Source organism: Phaethon aethereus (assembly GCF_964289735.1).
Source record: "Phaethon aethereus genome assembly, chromosome: 23".
Taxonomy (NCBI): Eukaryota; Metazoa; Chordata; class Aves; order Phaethontiformes; family Phaethontidae; genus Phaethon; species Phaethon aethereus.
Genome location: NC_138599.1, coordinates 5,709,678 through 5,733,355, shown reverse-complemented (window position 1 = coordinate 5,733,355; position 23,678 = coordinate 5,709,678). Strand labels below are relative to the sequence as shown.

General features: G+C 57.3%; 1 protein-coding gene across 1 annotated transcript; it reads left to right on the top strand.

The window, feature by feature from the left end:
• Positions 1-7,657: 7,657 nt before the first annotated feature.
• Positions 7,658-17,388, top strand: ADAMTS15 (ADAM metallopeptidase with thrombospondin type 1 motif 15; the record flags this gene model as incomplete). The annotated part of the gene is made up of 8 exons (XM_082009916.1): positions 7,658-8,617; positions 12,913-13,045; positions 13,666-13,833; positions 14,282-14,565; positions 14,896-15,073; positions 15,193-15,374; positions 15,973-16,148; positions 16,608-17,388. 8 exons carry the CDS (start codon positions 7,658-7,660, stop codon positions 17,386-17,388), a joined length of 2,862 nt encoding a protein of 953 aa, XP_081866042.1.
• Positions 17,389-23,678: the final 6,290 nt, after the last annotated feature.

The following is a 23,678-nucleotide window of genomic DNA, read 5'->3' as shown; positions in this document are numbered from 1 at the left end:
ATCCCTACCTATATAGTAAACTCAGCCCTGGCTTTAAATAGCAGCGCTGCCTTGGGGCCAAGGCTCTGATTACTTTGTCTTTTTAAAGTGTGGTTTTTGCGACCCTAGGAGGGGAGGAAATAATAATTAACAAAAACAACAACAAAAGAGCAACCCCAGGCATGGTGTGGTTCGGCCTGGGACCTGATCTCCACGGATCGAACGTGCTCCCTCGACACCCGGAGCTTCGGCTGCTCTCCTGCGGCAGCCGGTGCCGGCCGCAGCCCTCTCCTCTTCTCTCCTGGCAGGGAACTGAGCTCGCAGCTGGAACGGCTTCTCCACAGTGGCCAGGGTGGGTTTTCCTCCCTCCAAAGCTTCACTGGACTGGGGAGAAAACAGAGTTTGTGTTTTAAAATCGGGAGAAAACAGAGTTTGTGTTTTAAAATCAGGAGGAAAGCGCCGAGCAGGTCCAGAAGCCAAAAGCGAGCCCTGCCTCTGCTTCCTACAACCCAAAGCCCACCGGAGGTGCCCGCACGGATGTGCATCTCACTGGGCTTTGCCTTGCCGTGAAGCACAGGAGAGGTGGTGGCCCTGCTCTGAACTAGGACAGGTAAGGCTGCAGGCGACACGGGGCACGTCTCTCCGACAGGATGCAATTTATTCCCAGCTTTCCGCTCTCGGAGCTGCATCTTTGATCTCGGAGGACATGCCTGCATCTGAGCTTGAAGGCACCGCTGGTTTTCATTAGCGGCTCGCTCTGCAAACGGTAGCTGGAATTTCTTGTGGCCGATACGAGCCTCGCCGGGCTCGTTATGAGCTAGCTCGAAGGCACGCTGGGCAACGGTAGAACCTCACCTGGCTGCCCCTCTGCATCTCCTCCCAGCAGAGGATAAGGCACCCCAAGACTTTTTGGGGTTGCTGCTCCTTAACCCCTTGCAGGACATGCTGCCACCAAACCTTGCCTGCCACTCGGGGCCGTGGTTCTCCTTTCTGTGGGGCTGTCTGAGCATGTGAAAGCCATTAACTCCCTAGTCACTGTGATTTAAAGACCCTTTTGATCAAACAGCTTGCAAACGTCTGCCCCGCTCCCCTCGGCATGTCCCCAGCTCTGCAAAGCCGGAGCCCCGCGCTCCCGCCGCCCGGCACCCATCTCCCAAGGGCGTTTTGGCTGCCAGGGTGAGGTCCAGGTTGCATTTGCTGTTCCTGCTCTGCAGCAGCAAGGTTGCCCCATTTCGGGGGTCTCGGGGATGTTTTGCTGTGCCCTCTGCAAACGGGCTTGCGTCCGATTTACAGTGCCAGGCTGGTGTTTTCGGTACTCCCCTGTTTGCTTTGCCCTCAGCCCAGGGAAAAACATTTAATGAAGAGCCTTATTTGAGCTATCGACAAAGCAGCTCCAACCTCAAAAAAAAAAATATTACCACTAGATGTCAGTGCCGCCCTGCCCTACGCTGGGAAACCCTAAATCCATCCCTGCGCGTTTGCTGCCAGGGAGCAGAGCCTGCAGCAGCAAGAGGAGAGTGAAGGGGTCCTGCAGCCAGCCCCAAACCCACCTGCTGTCAAAAGAAGCAATTCCATTAGTTTTTCTTTTAAAGTAAGCAGGCGGAAAGAAATCTCTCCCGGAAAAGCAGCTGGGCTTTAAATCGGGGCGCTGGCCTTGTGTCCTGCAACGTTCTCTTCAGTGAGAACACCTTAGCTGCAAAGTTTGGCAAGTGAGATTCAGGGAAACGATTGCTTGGCTGAGATTTGTATGAGAAGGGGACATTTGGGCTTGATTTGAAGCGAGCCAGAACCAGCAAGTGAATTAAGTAGCAAAACGTGCCTTCCTCATATAAATCTGTAATTGCTGCGTTGAACCCCGGCTGCATGACCACAGCCACAGGAGGGCCCCCCTGCCTCACAAGTGATGGTTATTTAGCATATGGTACCTCAAAACTTCCAGTACCCCTTTGAAAAAAAGTGGTTTTGCCTTCCCCTTAGTGCAATATTTGACCCCCGCGGTGCGGCAGCCGGTCCCCGGAGACCGTGCACCGAAGGCGCAGGAGGTTCAGCAGCTGTGAGAATGATGCTGGGGAAAACCATGATTCCTACTGGGTCCCTTAAATGTGGGGAAACCAGATTTTTAGGATTTTGGGAAGGGCAGGGACAGCCAAGGCTAGGTCTCGGTTTATCAGCTGATGATGCCGTGTCCAAAAGCTCTTGGTGCCGTAGACGCAAAGGGCCATGGTTGTGATTCGATTTGATTCGATCTGATTTGATTTGAAAGGATTCCAGCTCGGATTTGTAAACCACCTCAGGGCACCTCCATATTTATTCTCTATTTTTAATTGCAGTTTGATTTGCAATGCAATCCGTCGCATTCAATTACATGCCATACCTCGATTTGCAGAGCAAGAAAGGGTCACCAGAGGGCAAGCTTGCTTCAGGGTGGTTTTGCAGCTCCAGTTGTGTGCAGGTGTGGCTGTAAGGGAAGCAGGTTTATGGCTTTCCAAAATCAAGGGCTAAATCCTATCTCCAGCTCTGCATCCTCCTCCCAGGCTTTGTGCTCCCTGGAGAGCTGCTTCGCCGCTTCCCGGCTGGGTTTTGAGGTTTGCAAGATGTCCCGAGAGCAGCACGTCTGTGAGAAGAGCCTCCAAAAATCCCCAAATTTCTCACAAAGCTGTGTCCGACCTGGGGTTAAAAACCTCCAAATTTGACAGACACCTCCAAGCCTGCCCTACGCCTGCTTTTCCTATGAACCAGCCCATAAACAGTGCTAAAGAAATACAGCAAATTATAATGAAAACACTCTTCTCTAGGAAAAAAACCTGACCACATATGAATCCCCCTCCCATTCTACCATTGCATAGTTTATGGGCTGATGAAAATGAATGAACTTCATTAATGGTTTGCCTGAGTGACGAGCATCCACGGCAGCTGGCTTGTGAATCTCCATCGCTCCAGGTTTATTCCAGATGTGCATCATTTTGACAACCTTTCAGGCCTACCCCGATCTGCAGCTTCCCCCTTTTGCAAGCTCGGTGTCTTCATACATCTTTGGTTTATGTATTTCTAACATGAGCATCCCATAAAGTTAATTAATCAAGGATGGACACTGTCTCAGGCAGGTGGGTATGATATAGAGACGTGTAGTCCTGGGTCATAAATCTTCAGGCTGAAGGTGTTTATGAACGATAATAAACATGTGATACTCTTTTGGGGGGGATATGTGGGACCATCGTCTATCTCCTCTTAATTTCCACTTACTGTTTGAGAGCATCCTGGAAAAAAACCTGCCTCTGTCTTCCTTTAAGCAGGAGACAGCCTTAAATACCAAGGGGGGTGAACAGAGAGGGGAATTTTGGATGCTTCCTGGGTATATGAAATATCAGCAACGCCAAGACCTGCAATACTGGCTGGAAATCAGGCAAAAGCAAGATTTATAATTTATTCAACATACCTCGGTATCCCCATATCGAAGCCCTGCCAGATGCCAGAGGTGACATTATGTGTCTGGAGAAGGTAGCAGAGATGCTCCTGCTCCAGGACCAAGGGGACAGGGCACAGGCATCCTTCTCCTGTGTTTCCTGGGCATGGGGGAAGCAGGCTGATTTCATTTTTGTTGTGTTGCACATAGACGTGTGCTTGAAGATGTTTAAAGCATCAATCCTCTTCTCTTCACGGGGCAGGTAAAGTGCTGCTGCCATCCCTGTTGCGTAGAAGAACTTCAAGGGCTGGATGGGAAACCCAAGATAGAGCATCCAGTCGCTATCAGCCGAGCCATAATAAGTCTAATTAAATTCAGCATCTTCCTGGATGAAGGATGGGGCTGGTTTTAGGTTACAAAGACCTCCACGTGCTCAGGTTTCTTGCGAATCTCTCCCTCAATGACCCCATCTAGACCCAGCCAGGTTTTTGTCTCCAAGCCTTTCTTTCCTGGAAAGCCGCCTAACAACTCGCTTTGACTCATCTTCAGTCCCTGGAGAGGATCCTCCTTCCTGCCCATGTGGTGGGGAGTTGTGAGAGCACAGCCTGAACCTTTGGGTGAGAGCCCAGGCCTCCGATCTGCCAACCTTTCATCCGAAGACAAGTGAAAAGCTTGCAACGCCAGCTTTTCCCTGCCTATAACCTTTCCACTCTATCTTTGGCATGGAGCTCTCGGACGGTCTATTTAAAACTCTTTTCTTTTGTGAACTGGAACATCCAGGAGATACGTGAGGTTTGGGCGTTTGTCTTTTTTTTTTTTCTTCCCTCTTCTTTTTATTTCTAAATTCACACCCTTGGCATCACAATGATGATGGAAAAAAAAGAAAGAAAATAACTTGTCGTCACTTCCCGGGGGCGCTTGGCATGAAGCAGGAGGAAGATGAGAGAATGAGGGTCTACACTGCAGACCAGATATTTCAAGACCAGACCTGGGTGAGATGTGTTTTACCTTAAAGTGGTTTGTAGGCAAAAATCGAGGTAGGAGCTGAATTTACCTCATATACTTTAACATACCTCATTATCTGTAGCCATTCAGTGAGGTCCAAAGGCATCTTCCATCTCTGTTCCCTACTTACCACATGCTCTCCTTCAGTCACCTATAGCCAGCCCACTTCCATTAATTCCAGGCAAACTCCAGGATGTGAAGAGCAGCCAGGTTCAACCCCAAACACCTGGAAAGACATGCAGAGTGAGACCAAGATGTTCTCTTGGGCCAGGGTGCAAGCAACCGCCAGAAGGTCCCCAAAGAAAGGACCTGCCCGCTATCTCCTGGCCCTGACCCTCTCCTGTCGTGGCTGATCGCTGTAATCTGCACCTTCATGTGGGCAGGAGTCATAACAGAGATATTCCCCTCTGCCCACCCCGGTTCGAGAGGGACGTGCCGCAGAGATAGAAGCGCCCCGAGCAGATGCCGCAACCCTGGGATGGCTCAAGGGCTTTGTCTGGGTCCTCTCTAATGACAGGGAGTGGGAAAATCACATCATGTCCTCGAGCTAGAGGAAAAATGAAACAAAAATATGCCTCCCTTCTTGTCTGGAGTGCTCTGAGATGTGCCCGTAGCCCCTGGAGCTGCCGGTGAAGGGTGAGCCCTAAGGGCAATATAAGCTCAGCAGCTTTTCTACTCACTGCAGGCAGGAAAATGAAGGCAGCAGCCAATGAGGCTGGCAAACAAAGCTCTGTCTTTGGGTAGGTGATTCCCCTCTGCTCAGAGATAGTGAGGACAAGGGGAGGCTGTGAGAGAGCAGCCAACTGATCCATCCCTTCACTTCAACCCCAAAGATGCTGGCACACCGTTAACCTCATGGGACAGAGTGAGTCCATCTAAAAGCCAGCGTCTGACGGGATGGAGCGGGTCTCGGCTCAGGCAGAGCTGAAACACTCACACTTTCTGCCTGCCTTTCCCCGTCAGGAGGCAATCGGATGTTCTCCAGGCTGGAGGTAAAGTCCTGCCAGTTCGGTTTGACTCATCCTCTGCCACTGGAGAAGATCTACCAGACGGAAGGGCTGGAGCAACCCAGGCAGCAATGACTAACCCTGGCCTGATGACCTCTAGGATGAGGTACCTCTAGCCAAGATGCTCTTAGGGTGCACGTAGGGACCTTCTTTTTGCTCCCTTTCCCATCTGCTCCTCACCGGTATCTCCGCAGGGCAGAGACACCCTGAGCTCTTTGCAGCTCAGCGCACGTGCCAGCCTGCGGGGTCTTCTCCTGTGTCTTTCCTTAGTGCTGAACACCAAACTCCATCTGAGATGGTGCAAGCGCTGCTGCCTGCCCGTCGCGTGTGAAGGGAAAGAGAATTTACCATCTTTAAACATGAAGCCACAAAGAGCAAACAGAGCGGAGGTGGAGACGGGAGATGAAGCACGACATCCCGCTCAGCAACCCAGCACGGCTTCAAAAATAAGCTTCACTCCCAAAAATGTCCCCAGAAGCAATGGGCTCAGCCCAGAGCTGGATGCTGCTGCCGTAAGGTGGCACCTCAGGGACCATGTGCCACCCTGGATGCTGCTGTGGGATAAACTCATCCTGTTGAACGATGCGGTGCCGTGGGAAGGAGAAGTTCCCTCCTGGCACCTCGAGATGCTCAAGGTTGTGCCCGTTTCCCCTTGCACCTCCACTCCCTGCGCTGCCTGTTTTCTCTTTATGGTCATATCGACATCCCTGGACACATTGCACTTTGGCCAGCGGACAAAATCCCTGATTCACTGAGCCCAGCGCAGTCAGATGATTATTTTGGGTCACAAGTTCAACTGCAAGGCACACGACTGAGCAAACCATGGCACGGGGAAGCGCTGGCACCAAAACGAGCCAGGCTGCAGGCTGTGGGCTCTGTGTCTTAAGCAACAGCCTTGGCTTATATTTCATATATGCACAAATTCTTAAGCCACGCTTGCAGCCTTTGTTGAGGCTTGAAATCACAGCAAAACCAGCCTGTCTGTGAAAAGGACTTAATTTTTACCATTAAACCATCCTGGAGTCCTGGAAAGGAGCGTGGGCTGTGAGGACATGCAGGACTTGGGTGCTCAGTGGTAGCTTGGGAGCGTTACTGAAATATCCACCCTTCCCTCTGGGCACAAAACCAGCTTGCGTGGAAACAGAAGTGCTGCAGGGGAAAAAGACCCACTGGGCACCCCCTGTGCAGCCCATCCTGATGTCGGGGTGCTTATTGCTGTCAATAAATCTATTCCTCAGCCACAGATGGTTACGGAGGACTCTTCACCGCTCTCCTTTTAGCTGTCCTGCTCCAAAAAAATCCCACCCATGATGAGATCTTTCCACCTCCTAACAGCATCAGCTGTCCCAGCACCCTCCCCTGGTCCCAAACGCTGTTTTGATGATCCCTGGGGAGACTCCTGAATACCCCATATGCTGTGTCCCGGGGTGTCAGAGGAGGGGACGTGGTGGGTGTCAACACCTTTGGTGGCCTTGGGGATGCAGGGTGGCTGAGCTCTTTCTGAGAAGCGGAACTCACCCCTTTGCCCCTCGGTTGGAGCTGCTGGGGTAGGGTAGTACCTGGTCCCCTGAGGTGAAGAGCAGCGGGGTACCCCTGGTCTGGAGGCAAGGAAGGTGGGACCCTCGGGGTGCTGTTTCACTGGGGTGACAGGTCTGAAGGTGGGTGGAGGGATTCAGCCCGGATCTCAGCCCTAGGCTCACCTGGGCTGTGAAGATCAGATTAATATCTTCCCGAAGAGAGCCAAACCCTCACCTGCCAAACAGCAGCCCCCCCCCCCCGAGCCCCCCTAAACACCAGCAAGCAGCAGAGGACCCTTCATCTCCCCTGCACACCCCCACCCCAACCAGAGCCCGCCCTCAGCACCCCAGTCTTTGTGGATTCGGGGGGCCCACGGACCTTCATCTTAGAGCAGGACCCACCGGAGAAGGAGCATCCCTGGGGGGGGCCGCGGGCCCCCCCCCCCCGCCCCGCTCCGCCGCTCCCGGCCCCCCGCACCGGAGTGGCTGCGGCGGGGCCAAGCCGCGCCCCGCTCCCCCCCCGCTCCGCTCCCGCCCTATATAAACCCGATGCGCCCCACAAGGCAGGTTAGCGGTGGGGCAGGCGGCTCGCACGGCCGCTCCGCTCCCCGCCGAGTTTTGGGAAGAAAGAAGAGGAGGAGGAGGGAGCGAGGGAGGGAGGGAGGAAGGGGGGGGCCGGGTCTTGCTTTCTCCCCCCCCCCCCCCCCCGCCTCCCCAAACCCCGATGCCGTGAGCCCGCCGGGACGATGCTGCCGCTGCTGCCGCTGCTGCTGCTGGGCGCCCCGGGGCTGAGCCTGCCCTCGGGGGGTCCCCCGGCCGACACCGAGCGGGTCACCCCCCTCCGGGGTCCCCCGGCCGACACCGAGCTGGTCATCCCCCTCCGCCTGGACCCCGACATCAACGGGCGGCCGTACTTCAGGCGGGGGCCCGCCGAGCCCCCCCGGGGAGGGCAAGCGGTGGTTTTCCAGCTCTCGGCTTTCGGGGAGGATTTCTACCTCCATCTCTCCCCCGACGCCCACTTCATCGCCCCCGCCTTCGCCGCCCATTACCTGGGGGTCGCCCCCGGCGCCGCCCGCCCCCTCCCCGGCCTCCGCCACTGCTTCTATTCGGGGGATGTCAACGCCGACCGGGAGTCTTTCGCCGCCCTCAGCCTTTGCGGGGGGCTCCGGGGGGCTTTCGGTTACCGTGGAGCCGAGTACCTCATCAGCCCGCTGGCGGGGGGGGCGGCCGGCGGAGCTCACCGCCTGCAGCGCCGCAGCCCCGGCCGCCCCGTCGGGGCCGGAGCATCCCGCTGCGCCGTGGGCTCCGAGCTCACCCCCGGGGTGCTGCAGGCGCTGGACAAGTACCGGGGACGTGGAGGGGGGAAAGGGGGTCGAGCCAAGCGTTTCGCCTCGGTTCCCCGGTACGTGGAGACCTTGGTGGTGGCCGACGAGTCGATGGTGAAGTTCCACGGGGATGACCTCCAGCACTACCTGCTCACTCTGATGGCCACGGCCGCCCGCCTCTACAAGCACCCCAGCATCCGTAACCCCATCCAGATCTCCGTGGTCAAGTTCCTCCTCATCGGGCAGGATGACAAGGGGCCCAAGGTCAGCGGCAACGCCGCCCTCACCCTCCGCAACTTCTGCGCCTGGCAGAAGAAGTGGAACAAGGTCAGCGACAAGCACCCTGAGTACTGGGACACCGCCATCCTCTTCACCAAGCAGGTGGGTGCAAGGGGGGGTGGGTGTGACTCGGAGGGGTTGTCCCCAGTTTCAAGGAGCCCTGCACTGTGCTCAGGCCTCCTGCACGCTGGAGGAGGTCTGCACGTGTGGCTGATCCCCCTTTCCCAAGGGACCCCCCAGCCTCAGATGCTGGGGCGGGGGGAGCAGAGGTGTGGAGCAAGCCGGCCTGAGCCAGCCCTTGCTGTCCTTTGGGCAAGTTTTGGCCAGCAGCCCGGAGAAAGCCCTGCCAGGAGGTGTGCACAGGCGGGTTGCCCCCACGGGTCTCAGCAGCCAGTGCCCGACGGCTCTGGTGCAGAGCGGCCGCCACCCCGAAACACGGGGTCCGAGCCCAGAAGAGGAGGAACGCGGTCCTGCTTCCCCCTCCCCGGCTGGGAACAGCTCACGGTGCCACCTGCCAAGAAAAAAAGACCTCTCCCCGCTTCCTCTGACTCATGGTCCTCCTGAGAACCTGGACCTCTCCTCCGCACGCTGGCTGCTCCACGTGGACCCAGTTCAGGGCTGGAAGGGAAGAGACAGAGATAGGGCCAGCGCTTGCAGCCCTTGGCGGGGAAGAGACCAGAGATGCTGGCCGCATCCCCGCCGTGGGAGAGGGGCTTTGCCGAGCTGCCTTTTGCTTGCCTTTTGGATGCGTGGGGTGATTGCCACACCGGGATGAGCTCTCCATTCCCCCAGCCGATAAAGTGGGGGACACCAATACGGTGACACCGCTCCCCAAACGCTCCTCCTCTTCCCTGTGGTCCTGCCTCGGCGTTGACGTCGGTGCGGTGCCTGGCTGTGGGGTGTTACCGCCTGCACCCCCAAATTGCTAATGGCAGGGGAGAAGAACGAGCCCAGCTTGAAGGGGACCATCACATTTTACCAACTTGTGTTTTCTCCTTCCCCCATCCCTGCCCAAATGTCTTTGGATTAGGGATGGGTCGGGAACTCCCCTCAACAGCAGGGAGGCTGTTCCCAAAACGTCTTTCCAGGACAAGCACTCGTGGGTGGGAAGGATGTAGCGTCCAGCTCGGTTCAGCTGCCCCTAGCCTGGGGTCAGCGCTGGCTGATGATGGCCTGGAACAGGAACGATGCTGTGCAGGACACGGGAGACCTCGTCCCGTTCCTTCTCCCTGTCCCCCCCACCCCAGGCAGGGGCCGTGTCCTCCGGCCAGCTGTAAATCCAGCCGGAGCAGCTCCTGCCTGCGCGGGGCGGCTGGTAAGAGGAAGAAGCTTGCTGACACCCCTGCGGGGACGAGCCAGCTCCATCTCTGGTGGAAACCCGGTGAGGTCACCCGAGTCGCACATGGGATGGATTCGGTCCCAGCGATTCGAAAGCTGCGGATCACGGCCGGGCTGCATTTTTTACACATTGCTAAACCATCCATTCCTGAAATCCCAAAGCAAGCTCGGTGCAAAGGCACACACTCGAGGAGACATCTGCCTTCCTTGAGTGCATCCATCTGCAGTCCCCTGACACCCCGGAGCTTATCTCCCTGCCAAAAAGCTGTTACATAAGCCCCCGACTTAAATTTCATCTCAAGCCTGGTTGATAGGCAGTTTCCAGTTGTGTCAACGAGTTGCTGATGGATGGGGCTGTCCTCTCCCCTTCGGTTTTGCTCCCTCCCGACGTCGGTCGTGCAGGATTGCGGATTTGCCTTTGGGGAGCTCGGTCCCGCTCAGCCGGTGGGTGCAGATCTGCCAGCAACCACCGCCGTGGGACCTTCACCTTCCTACCTGAGCCGGTGCTTGTCGGAGGGTCCTGCCGAGCATCCAGCCTCCAGCCACACTCCTGTTTCTTGGAAATAGCATCACACACCACAGCAAAGGGCTCCGCCAAGCTTCCCACCCATCCTGAACCTTGACGTCCCACCAGCAAAGGTTTGCTGAACATCTCTGGCCTGCTGTAAAACAGAAGGAACGCCTGGCTGTAGCCTGGCGTGCAGCAGGTGTTGTGGGGGAATTTGGAAACCCACGCTCTGTAGCTCAAGGCTCAGATTTTTGGGGTTGCACTGGACATGTATAGGAAGCCTCCGTGGTTGGGAGAGTGCTTCTGTCCTGGCCTCTGAGTAGGCGAATTCGTGCGACAGCTGCAAGGATCTCCCCCAGCTGGCCCGCAGAACAGCTCGAGAAGTTCACAAGAGGATGAAGAGGTGCCCGCAGGTGAAGGTCAGGCTGGCAGGAGAGCCCTGACGGCACATCCAGCAGGTTGCCTGCAGCCCCTCGGTGCGGTGCGAGGGGCACCGGGCGTCCTCCCTCCCTTTGGGCTGGCAGCAGGGGACATCGATGACGGCCAGCACGCCGTGCAAAGGCAGAGCTGGCCCTCTGCACGCCGCTTTCCCACCTCAAACCTCTTGCGTTTCTCTCTCCTCCGCTCCGTAGCTCCATCCTTGCGCCGCCGCTTGCGTTGCCTCCCCTCCTGAGCAGGCTGGACCCCCGGCAAAGTTGGAGGAGGTGTTTTTGGGGGGGTCAGGACCCCTCATGAGAGCCCAGGGATGCTGCCCAGCCTTGCAAAGCGGGCTGTCCCTAGCAGGCTGTGGCCGGGGGGGTTAGGGGAAACCCCGTTAAGAGCCGCTCGTTCACGGCAGGCGAGGGTCAGAGCAAGAAGTGTGTCAGTGTGTCAGTGCAGGTGTTGGGCCGGGAGCCAAAAGCTCGCCGCGCCAGCGAGGAAGCGGCGACTCTTCAAAGAGCAGCGAGCGGGGAGCCGCGAGCGGCCGCCTCTGCCCCGCGACGCTGCGTCGTCGTCCCCTGCGCCCCACCTTCGCCCCCCAACCCCCAGCGCTGGGACCGCCGCGGAGGAGAGCACGGGCAGGGGGGCTTGGGGAAGCTGCAGCCCTGGGTTAGCGCAGCGTGGTGAGGGCACTGGCTCTTGGTAGCATTTTGGGAGGGGGGAGCCTGCGCCCGGGCTTGCCAGCCCCATTTAGTCACCCCACACTCACTGGTGGTGCCACCAGGGATGCAGGGTTGCCTCCTGCTCGTCCCTTCCAGCATCCATCCATGGTGGGGTTGGGGCGGCGGCAGGGTCCCAGCCGACAAGGAAAAACGTTGCAGAGAGAGAGCTGAACCCAGTTGTATGTTGGGGTTTTCCACCAGCCATGACAGCGGGCCCAGACCCAGGCGTTTTTCTGCCTTGCCTCTCCAGAGATCGCGGTCTCGTCTGTGCCTCCAGACTTCGTAGCCACAGGTCTCCTGTTAAAGCCATCTCGGCCCTGGCCCGAGGCTCTCTGACGTTGTCGGGACTGTTATTTACCCACGGCTGAACCTGCCTGTGCAGGAATGCCTTCAGCTTGGAAACCTCGTTGGAAATGTTGGCAGAGCTGCTCGTGCGAGACTTCGAGCAACCCAGGCGCTTTGGCTGGGCGAGCGCTGAGCATGAATCACGCTTATTTATAGCACGGGAGCGCCCGGCGAGTCCCTTACGTTTTCTTTTCGTGCGCACAGCCGCTCCCTGCCCCCTGCACGGTCTCCCCTGCAGCTCCCAGCCCGGATGGGACGGCACCGAGGGATGGGGACGATGCTCCCAAGCCACCGAGAGACCCCAGCAGGGGAAGGGGGCATCCGAGGACGAGGCTGCAGAGACGGGTGCCTCATCAAACTGGGACATTTTATTTGCACGAGCACCTTTGGATGCCCAAGAAGGACAGATCCACCTGCGACGGGACCTTCCCTGACCTCCGTCCCGGCTGCATCTACGTGGGGTCCAGCAGTCCTTGTGTTGGGGGTGGAAGGCTGGGCTGGTTCCTCCTCCGATCAGCTGGACTTGGTTGCTCTTCGAGGGATGGCTGCAAAGGGTCTTGGAGAGACAGGAGGACTTTCCTTAGCCTTGGGAACATCTGGATCCAGTCCAGGAGCTTCTTGTTCCCGGGAAGATGTTGAGAAAGGAGGTTGAGAAACGGCTCAGCTGTGAGCCCAAGGCCAGGTGCCTTCCCGTCCACCTGCCTGGGTCGAGTCCTTGAGGTTGCGCTGAAGACCGGAGCCAGGCTGACTCCTCTGTGCCAAAACGGCCCCACCCTGGCCGGAGGAGCCGTTCGGGTGGGAAAGGCTCTCCCTGGAGGCACGGGAGGATGCTATGCACAAAAAGCATCCCCGGTGCCAGGGTTAAACACAAACACATCGTTGCAGCCTGGTCCGGGTCAGGGCAAGGTTTTCTGCCTCCGCAGCCTGGTGCGGTCCCCGTCCCTTGGGGCTGCCTCCCCCCAGCAGCCTGGCATCAGCTCCCCGTGGGGTACCGGGGATGGGGTGGGGAGCCGTGCTGCCCGTGCTGGCCCTGGGACTAACCCCTTGCCTCCGTTGCCTCGCAGGACCTGTGCGGGGCCACCACATGCGACACGCTGGGCATGGCGGACGTGGGCACCATGTGTGACCCCAAGCGCAGCTGCTCCGTCATCGAGGACGACGGGCTGCCCTCGGCTTTCACCACCGCCCACGAGCTGGGTAAGGCTCCCCGCGCTCCTCTTCCTCTCGGCAGGAAGCTGTTATCCAAAATAACCCTGATTTCAGCCTCTGGAAGATCGGACAATGACCAGTATCCGGTGGTGGGGAAACTCCACCTTGGGGCACCTGAGCCAGGTGGGAAAGAGCTGCGGAGAAAGCAAAGGGCTTTGCTGTTGCCATTGCTACCTCGTCTGGGTTTCCAGGATTTAGGAGTCCTGAAATAACAGGCGGAGGGCACACCTACCTCCGGAGACACCTGCGGTGCTCGGCAGGAGGAGGGAAGTGGGGCGAGTGCTGAATCTCCTTCCCTTTGCACCTTCCTTGGTCCTTCTTTTCCACTGATGGCCACGCACGAAGCTGCCGGGACAGCGTGCCAGAAAGCGCGCTGGCTCGGGGATGCCACCGGCTTGCGTGTGCCGGTCCTGCGCACGGTCCGAGCCGGGGTGTGTGCGAGCATCGTCCCTCCCCGGGCGTCTCCTGGGCTGTACGCAGCCTTTGCAATCCTTGCAAGGGTCTGTCCCACTCCATGCCTCGGTTTCCTCCGTGGCAAGAAGCTGCGGGGCCCCTAATCCGCGTGGCAAGTGGGGGTATTCATGCTGTCCCCCTTTATCCCCCCCCAGGCCATGTCTTTAACATGCCCCACGACAACGTGAAGGCCTGCGAGGAGGTCTTCGGCCGGCTGAAGACCAACCACATGATGTCCCCCACCCTCATCCAGATCGACCGTGCCAACCCCTGGTCAGCCTGCAGCTCTGCCATCATCACAGACTTCCTCGACAGCGGCCACGGTGAGCCCTCCCGCGCCCCTCGCCCTCTCCCCTGTGTCCCTGCCCCGCAGGAGCAGGATCCGTCCCTGGGGCTGGTCACTGGGAGAGGCTGATGGGCTGTAAAGCAGCTCTTCTCCCCGCTCTGCAAAAGTTAGAAGGAAACGGGGAGTTTGGCAGCGTTTCCGCACTGGCCAGGCTTCCTGGGTGCCGGGGTGTCCCCAGCAGCGACGTCTGCCCTGGGGCTGCCGGTTCGGCTCTACCCAGCGTCACCAAGAGATGGAGTCGCTTGGGTCTGGGGTGCAGCTGACCTCGAGGGTACCCCCGGGGTAGCACCCGGTCCCACTGGCTGCGTGCGGCTGGGATAGCTTTAGCCAAATTACCAGCAGCCACAGTGACACTCTCCCTCCCCGCGCTGGTCCCTATGACCCCCCAAGCACCCAGTAGACCCCCCTCATCCCCACTCCCGCAGGAGACTGCTTGCTGGACCAGCCTGCCAAACCCATCCCGCTGCCCGAAGACCTGCCGGGGACGAGCTACAGCCTGAACCAGCAGTGCGAGCTGGCCTTCGGCGTGGGCTCCAAGCCCTGCCCGTACATGCAGTACTGCGCCAAGCTCTGGTGCACGGGCAAGGCGCGCGGGCAGATCGTCTGCCAGACCCGTCACTTCCCCTGGGCGGACGGTACCGGCTGCGGCGAGGGACGCTTCTGCTTGAAGGGCGCCTGCGTCGAGAGGCATAACATCAGTAAGTACAGGGTGAGTATACCTGCGCCGTGAGCCCAAAAACGCCCCGCGGGGTCGCCCCGAGCTTTTGCGTGGCTGCTGGCTGAGCAGTCGCCCACCTCCTGGTGCTGGGGACCCGGCGGGGGGGACGCTGATGTGAAAAGAGATGGAGGTCCCTTGGGTGCTGCGTGTTTCTCAAGGAGGGATGCTGCTGCTCTGCTCCATCCAGCCCCGGGCAGGTTTGGGGGGCAGCTGGCAGAGGTTTTGCTTGGGAAGGGGTGGTTCCAAGTCTGGAGATCCCTCGCTCGGGATGGGGCCGGCGCCGAAGGAGACGCAGCATCTCATCCCACCGCATCCCTGCAGGTGGACGGCGGCTGGGCGAAATGGGCGCCCTACGGGCAGTGCTCGCGGACGTGCGGCGGCGGGGTGCAGCTGGCCAAGCGGGAGTGCACCGACCCGGTGCCCGCCAACGGGGGCTCCTACTGCGAGGGCGTCCGCGTCAAGTACCGCTCCTGCAACCTGGAGCCCTGCTCCGCTGCAGGTAAGGGGCCGGAGCTGCGCTTGCTGGTCATGGTGTACGTGAGCTATAACAACCCCCTAAAACCAGTGCTGGAGGTCTGGGCTGGTCCCCAATCCCACGCACGTCCCCGTTTCTTCCAGTACCGGGGAAGAGCTTCCGTGAAGAGCAGTGTGAGGCTTTCAACGGCTATGGCCACAGCACCAACCGCCTCACCGCCTCTGTCTCCTGGGTCCCCAAATACTCCGGCGTCTCGCCTCGGGATAAATGCAAACTCATCTGCCGGGCTAATGGCACCGGCTACTTCTACGTGCTGGCACCCAAGGTTGGTGCGGGACCCCCGGGGTCAGCTTCTGGGCTGTGGGATGACTCCAGCGTGCCTGGAAGTAAATGAATTTTCCTTGTCTGATGGGCAGCTGGTGTTAGATGAGGTTGTGGAGGAGGGGAATCCAGCAGGCTGGTATGAATCAGCCTGTACGTGTCCGCTTATTTATTTCAGGGATGGAGTTGATCCGTGGAGGGTCTTCCTCGGGGTTTGTAAAGGTGCCTCTGGGATACGCCCAAAGTCCTGATAATTAGGACACTGGGGAAGCAATGCACATGCCGGACAGGGACTGAGCGGGGTGGTGTTAGCTGTCTCCCCAAATGCAGCCTGTTCCCTTTTCCACCGATGGAACAGAAAGGGCAGAAAATTACGTAGATGCAGCAGAAAAGGGATATAGTCCCATCCAGCTCTTCTCAGAGACCCCAAAAAGCCTGGCTGCAAAGCAGAGCATGAGCAAAGGGTAGCATGGTGCCTGCTAGCACCTCCTCAGGACCTGTCGGACGGATCCGGGTAGCCCCGGGTCTGGTGGCCACAGTCAGGGGCATTTGTGGTGTGGCACAGGGAAATGCAGCAGCGTGTTTCGCTCACCCTCGTGCAGGTCGTGGACGGCACCCCTTGCTCCCCAGACTCCACCTCGGTCTGCGTTCAGGGCAAATGCATCAAAGCGGGCTGTGACGGGAAGCTGGGCTCCAAGAAGAAGTTTGACAAATGCAGCGTCTGCGGAGGAGACAACAAGAGCTGCAAGAAGGTCTCAGGCTTGTTCACCAAACCCATGTAAGTGTGAGGAGGGGTCCACGCGCGCTTCCCCCTCTCCCAACTCTGCTTTTTGGGGTGGATGCAGGAAGGTGGTGGAGATGGTGATGGGGGCTAAGTCCACGCTGAGCAAACTCTTCTGATGCCAGCTTACATCCCTGTGTGGAGAACCGGGCTGGCTCTGAAGGAGAAGCAGGACACATTTAATGTGCTATTGGCTTCTGCTGATGGTACGCTGTGTACTTCTCTCTGTTACGGTTGAACCAGAGGAGCTGAAGCGTCTTCTCATACCTGGGTGACCTCAGCCTAGACAAAACTCAGCACAGGGAGGAGACTCAAAGTTATCTTCATGGGAAGGAGGCGATAACTGTAGGGGTGGGAAGATCTCGGGGCTGTGGCTGTAGAGCTTCAGGCTGAGGCCATGTCGTAGCGAGACGTCCCCCTGCTTGATGGGCTGCCCTGCCTGCTCCTCTCTTCCAGGCATGGCTACAACTTTGTGGTGGTCATTCCCGCGGGCGCCTCCAACATCGACATCAGGCAGCGGGGCTACAAAGGGCTGATCAGCGATGACAACTACCTGGCGCTGAAGAACGGGCAGGGCAAGTACCTGCTGAACGGCCACTTCATCGTCTCGGCCGTGGAGAGGGACCTGATGGTGAAGGGCAGCGTCCTGCGGTACAGCGGCACCGGCACCGCCGTTGAGAGCCTCCAAGCCTTCAAGCCCATCCAGGAACCGCTGACTTTGGAGGTGCTCTCCGTAGGGAAGATGACCCCTCCTCGGGTGCGCTACTCCTTCTACCTCCCCAAGGAGAGCAAGGATGACAAGTCCTCCTACAAGAAGGAGGGCAAGACCCCACCGGACCTCAACAACAGCGTCCTCAGCCTCTCCAACCGCTTGGACGGTGGGAGACCGAGCTACAAGCGTCCCTCCTACAAGTGGGCGGCGGGCGGCTGGGAGGCTTGCTCCGTCACCTGCGGCGATGGGTTGCAGAAGCGTTCGGTGGCTTGTCGCGACTCCTACGGCCAACCGGCCGCCGAGTGCGACGCGGCACAGCGGCCAGCCGACGTCCGGCTGTGCGGGGAGCCCTGCCCGGTGTGGGAAGCTGGACCTTGGTCTCCCTGCTCCAAGAGCTGCGGTCGGGGTTTCAAGAGACGGGCGCTGAAGTGCTTGGTCCCGACCGGGCGCCTGCTGCCCCGGGAGAGTTGCAATTTTCGGAGGAAGCCGCAGGAGCTGGATTTTTGCACCTTGAGGCCGTGCTGAGCGGGTCAAGGGCTGCCTGCGAGGAAGGGCATGGTTGTTCCTCTGGCTGGATGCGGCCAAGCAGCAGCCAGGGCTTGGGAGAGGGGGAGATGTCCATAGCACATATCAAGTGGGGAGGGCAAAAAAAAAAAAGGGGGGGGGGAGGGAAAAGGGACCTGGGTGTGGGGACAGAGCATGCACACCCCACGTGCCCGAGAGAGAGGGATTTTACCCAACAGGTCGCTCAGAGACAGAGCGGGAACGAACATCTACCTCGAAGCCGCCCAATGATGCGGAAACCCACCGGCGGAGGCTGGGAATCAGGGGGGATGGATGGAAACGAGGGGGATTGCTGCCCGGGATGGATCTGAGGACAGGCAGGGAGACGCCCCTAAATTGCACAGTCGAAGCCTCCCCCGTCTTCCCGGGGCCAAGCCTACCTCCCCCCTCCCCGGACTCCCCCAACACTCGTGCTAAATGGGACCAAAAGGATTTACCAATGCAACGACGGCAAATTATACTGTCCAACCACCGGTGCGACGAGGGGCTGGGACCGATGCCTCCAGGGCTCGCTGGCAACGGCTTTGCAACCGGGGCGGTCCAGAGAGCCCCAACAGCATCCCTGGGGGCCAGGCTGGAAGGTGGTGGCTTTGTTTTCATTTTCTCCTCATGTTTATGACCTGACCAGTGTAGATTTTATGGTGCTTAACTCTGTATTTTTTTTTTTAACCTCCTTCCCCACCCCGCCGATGGATGCAAGCCTTGCCTAGCGGGGACGGCATTGCCCCCCGTGGGCTCTCACCTGGCTGAGGTTTTCCTATGGTGCTTTGGGATGGGGCTCTGCCGGCATTCCATGTGTAGCTGGATGCTCCTTTACACCCCGCTCCAGGGCAGGTTGTAAACCACCCACCTGAAGTTTTTCAGGGCTAAAAGGGATCATTATGGACCCAGGATCTGAGCTGGCATTCCAAAAAAGCAACAAGCAACTGTACTGTAGTACCACGGCGCGGTGCCGTACGGGGTCAGACGCAGCCCCGTGAGTCGCCGGTACTTGACTCCGCTCTGGAAATGGTGCTCGCTGCTTAACAGGACCAGTACGCCGTGCCCAGACATCCCACCACCCTCTGCCCTCCAGCCTTTGGGCCAGGATGGGTTATTTTTGCTCTGCGCTGACCCTCCCCGAGATATCCTGAGCTGAGCTCTGGCAGAGTTGGTGCAGCCGGGGTGACATCCCCGGCGTCGCTTTTGAGATGCGGAAGGTAAATTCGGATCTTGGGTTTTCCCGGGGGAAAGGGGCTCAGCGGAGTTCAGGCATGGGGAGAAGAAAGAGGGTTGAACCTCTTGCTACTGCAGAGCATCTACAACCCGCTTCCCCCTCCGGGGTTTTGTGCAAGGGGTTATCGGTACCTCCGACGGTTACGTAGCGTCGTGCCGTCGCGGCTGGAGGCTGTCTTACCTCACCCCCCGCCCTTCCCAAGGACCCCTTATCACATCATCCAGGCCTCTTGCTCAGATCAGATCGTCAGGGACCGTTTCGCTCTTTATTTTTCCACTGATGAAGGTGCCTCTTAATGGATTCGCTGTGACCGTGAGCAAGCCAGAGTCTCTCGGCCAAGCTTATGCCAATATCGGGATCGGCAGAAGGGGACTACGGGGATGAGACGCAGATTATGGGTAGGCAGAAGATGCTGTCTCAGCAGCTAGAGACTTGAAGCCTACCTTGTTCCTTCAACCCCATGCAGGTATGAAAACTCCTTGTGCCCTTCAGTCTGCTCTGAAAGGTCTCCAGCAGTGGGCAAGGAGAGGAAGATCACAAGAAATGGGGCAGCAGTAGCACAGGGGTTTCCTTGCTGGACCTTTCCACCAGCATAGCAAACTCCTCGTGACAACGTTTGTGGACCCATCCTCCCTGGATTTTTGTAATGCCTTTTTGAACACAATAATATTTTGGGTCTCCACGCTGCTCGACAGAGCCAGCAGCAGACGTCGCGGTCGGTCTGCACAGCAGGGGATGGGATTTAATGGTCTAGGAAATCCCTTCCAGGTCTCCATTCCCATGAACGTATCGTCCATTTTTGGAGGGTTTTCCTGCGTAGCCGAGCCTGCGGTGCTTTTTTTGGGGGGACAGAGCTCCGAGGAGCTGCCCTTTTGTGCCTTGCCGTCCAACAGATGATACCCAAGCCACCGAGAAATCGTTCACGGGGAGGGGGAAGGACAGGGCGGGAGGGATTTCTTGTGTTGCGGTTCTTTTGCCAAGTGTGCAGCAAAAGGACGGAGATGCCGATCGTACTGGCTGCTTTGTGTATACCATGTATACTAAACATCGATCTCTGCTGTTTGTGCGTCAATAGCAAACCTGAAATAAAACCGTATTTAAAGTTACACCTGGTTCCCTGAGGGACGCGGTCGTGCCCGCGTCACTTGGTTAAACGCACAAGTCTGGTTTGCTTGAGCCCGAAATCAGGATGCACTTTTGTCAGGGTAACAGCAATAAAGGGTTAAAGGGATTAATGTAAACTGGAACAGCGCTCTCATATCCTGGAACAACCGTGTCCGCACATACCATTGTCCGGGACCATCCCTTCCCGACGTGCTATTCCGGAGTCATCCGCTCCATACGCGGACAAACCCTCAGACCCTTGTCACATCACCTTTGGGACGGTCCAGGAAAAGCGAGGTTAGCTTTACAGCTGAGCCGACCTGGCACGGCTGCGGGGTTGCCGGGTGCCTGGAAAACAACGGACGTTCCTCCTGCCCGTTCCCAGCACACCCTCCCCGAGTCCGAGCCCGCTCTCCCGGTTACATCGGGGCCAGCGGTGAGATAAAACCCTTCCTTTCACTGGGACACGTCTGCCCAGGGATGCCTGACGTCACCCCCGCCAGCTCTCAGCGCGTCGCCTGGCATTTTGTTTTCCCTGGCAAATGTAATTTTTTTCCCCCCGCTGTGTGGTAATGATTTGGGGAATTTAATGTGTTTTATTGGGGGGGCAAGCTCCCTTCGCTTTTCGTTACCGTAGAGAAGCAAACACGACAGACCCGACTGAGCGCCTTCTCCCTCCCCGGCTCCTACAGGGAATTAAAGGCTTGATCGCCTGCGCTTCTCCCCACAAGAAAGTTCAGTTTCAGCACAAATATACCCCATGCTGCCAAGGCTGTGGCTGCAAAGAGCTTTTTTAGGAAGAGAGAGGGAGGTTTCCACCCGGCGCAATGCCCCATGCCATAGCTTTTCTGTTCAGGAGCGGAAACCAAAGTTAAAACCAACGCCTTTTTCTCCTCCAGCACCAGGTGACAGCCACTCTTTTAACCAAGTGCCCTTAAAAATCACCCAGAGAGACAAAAAACCACACAAGCCCCAAGTATTCACCTGGTAAGGAAGGAAGAAACCAAGGGTCAACACCAGAAACAGCTGCTGGTGTTTAGCCAAGTCGTGGTCTGTTTGCTCAGGGTGCTTTGCCGCAGGAAAACCCCGCAGGGGATTTAATGGGGCTGAGCCAAACATCGACACCAGGCGAGTGGTACAGGTGATGTCCCCCATCCTTACCAAAGCCTGAAGCCACAGGAATAGGCTCCCGGTGCAAGAGAAATGCTGCGGAGCATCATAAGCCGGACCCGAGGGGAAGGGGCAGCTTTTCCCAGCGTCATGAGATGCCGTCACCGATGGCTCTTGGGCTTCCTAGTTTCCTGACAGTGAAAGATTTTGTAGTTTGCTTCCCTTCACTGTGAACTTCTTTTCTTTTCTTTTTCTTTTTTTTTTTTTTTGGATTCTCTGATGGCTAATAAAAGCCTGAGCTGGCTGCTTTTCCCTCCAGGGGACACATCCTCCAGCTCCGCTAAACGTGAAGGAAAACTGTAGCTTTGAAACCTCACTTTTGCTGTGGTTAAAATGGGGTTAGAAACAGCGGGGGGACTGGAAGTGGCAGACTGATGGGCATGAGACCCCCTTCCCTTGGGCCAAGGAGTCACCCCCAGGAGTCCCCACCAAGCTCCCAGCAAATGTCTCAATCCGGAGAAGGGCAGAGCTGCAGGTTCCAGGGAGTTATTTACACCCTGGGAGAGACCCAAGGGATATTTCTAAAATGCTCCCCCGGTAGCCTTTTATTTTCCTGTTCCCTGGCTTTGGCACAGGGAGTGTACTGTGGATTTCTTTTTTTTTTTAAGAAAAAACCAAAACCCTACCCTACAAAAAACTCACCTTACAAAAAAAAAACCCCAAACCCTACCAAAAAAGAAAAGATCGACCCAAGTCCTCTCCTAGAACAAATGCATTTAGTTCCCCCGGTTATTTTAGCTTCCCATCCGCTTTCCTTGCCCTTTTCTTGGGCGCTTCCCCAGGCATCTGTTTTTGGCCACTTTTGGAGAAAGATGCTGGACCAGACGGACCTCTGCTCCCACCTACTACACCTTTTCTTACGTTTTAAGCAGCAAAAATGGCATGAAAACTGAATCTACCCCTGTGGCATAGCAGGACGAGGCATGGCTGGTCTTGACGATGGCACGTCGAGATCTCCAGCCTCGTAAGCTCCTGCGGCAACGCGGATAGCGAAGTGCTAAACTCTCTAAATGATTTAATACGCAAGAGGATGTGCTGGGAACGAAGGTCCTGCGGCGCTCCAGCCAAACTTCCGAGTGTTTCGCTCCAAAGCCAGTCCTAGCTGAGCCTGAGGATTGGAGATGGCTTGGGCAGTGCATACCAAAAGCCTTTATGAAACTAAAACCCGATCCTGCATCTGGGACCGCCTGCAAACCTGCTTGTTTTCATCTGTCCTCAGTTGAAACCGGAGAAGCTTGGAAAAAAAAAAATTAAAATTAAAAAAAAAAAAGGGGGGGTTACCTGAAGTGTAACCTCAGGGAGAGAAACCACCGAGGGGTGAGGGCAGCGCTCGTGCCTCGACTGTCCGCTCGGGTCCAGGGAGCTTCGACGTGGCTGCGGATCCGTGCCCCGAGGCTGGGATGCTGCCCTGCTATTATTATCGCTATCGTTGTCGTCGTTATCATTATTGGGTTTTGCCAGGAAACAAAAGCAACAACAGACGTAGGTTGAACAAACGGACCTAATTGATAACACATGTCCTGCAGGAAAGCTCTCCCGAGGAGGGGAGGGAAACGGCGAAGGGCAGCGCGGCGCTGCGCCGTGCCCCGCGCCGCTCGGGGAAAGCGGGGCTGCTCACGGGCGGCCGGGGATGTAAAATGAAACGCTGACGTGGAGCAGGGGTGGGAGACCCCCGGCCCCTCTCCCCCCTTTTCTCCGTCGCCTTCTCCCGGCGCCGACGGCTGCCGCGGAGCCGATCGCAGAGGACGGACTGTGCTGGTTACGGCCGGCCCTCCCCAAACCTGGCAGGGAAAAACCTGCTCCCCAAGCAGAAAAGACCTTTTTCCCCGCTCCGGCGGCTCTGAGGTTGTGTCATTGATCCTAACCCCGGGGCAGGCGCTTGCCGAAAGCCCGGGCGGTTTTTCCGCAGCCGGGCGATGGAGATGAGCTCCAGCAAAGCGGCCGGACTGGCCGGGGAGGGATGCCAACCCCCCGGCGATGCCGACCCTTGCTGGTTACTCGCAGCAGACTAAACTTCCCCCCGTCGCCTTCCCCAGCCAGCAAACCGACACGTTCCCGCAAGCATTTGTACTGTGGTTTTGGGTTTTTTTTTTAGTATTTTTTTTTCTAATTATGCAACGCGGTCAGTGCCAAATTCGTCCAGCCAACTCCCATCTGGCAAGCAAAACTCATGGATTTATGGCAAGCAAACTCCCTCCTCCTAACTGACCGGTGGCAGGAGCGGGGTTTTATCTTTTTGGAGGACTCCATCGCATATTTTCACTCCTATAAATGCATAACGCTCGAAGAAGCGATGGCAGAAGGGGAGAGACGGCGTTTGCCGGCCGAGGAATCTCCGAGGGAATGAGCTGAGTAAATCAGGCAGCTGTTAAAAGATTATAATCCTTAACTAGGTAAAGCCCTTGGAAATCGCAGCCATGGGGTGAGCGGTGAGAGCTTTCCAGCTGACTCCTGGGGAAGGTGCTGCGTTTGGATTTAGCCTAATTAATACCAAGTTCAGCCAAGCAAGCCTGGGAGGCGGATGGTCTCCCAAATGGTTATTCAATGTAGCTTGATTATTTATTTTTTAAAGCATTTTTTTTCCCCCCTTGTAAATGAATTTAATGCTGGTAAGAGGTGTTGGATTGACAGCTCTTGGAAATATAAGCCCTCAAGGAAAAATGTTTTGGAGTCGTGGAAGGAACAACACTGTACGTAATCCAGGCGTAAGGGTAATTATTTGCAGTAACGGTCGATTTTTTCCTCTAAATTAAAAAATAGA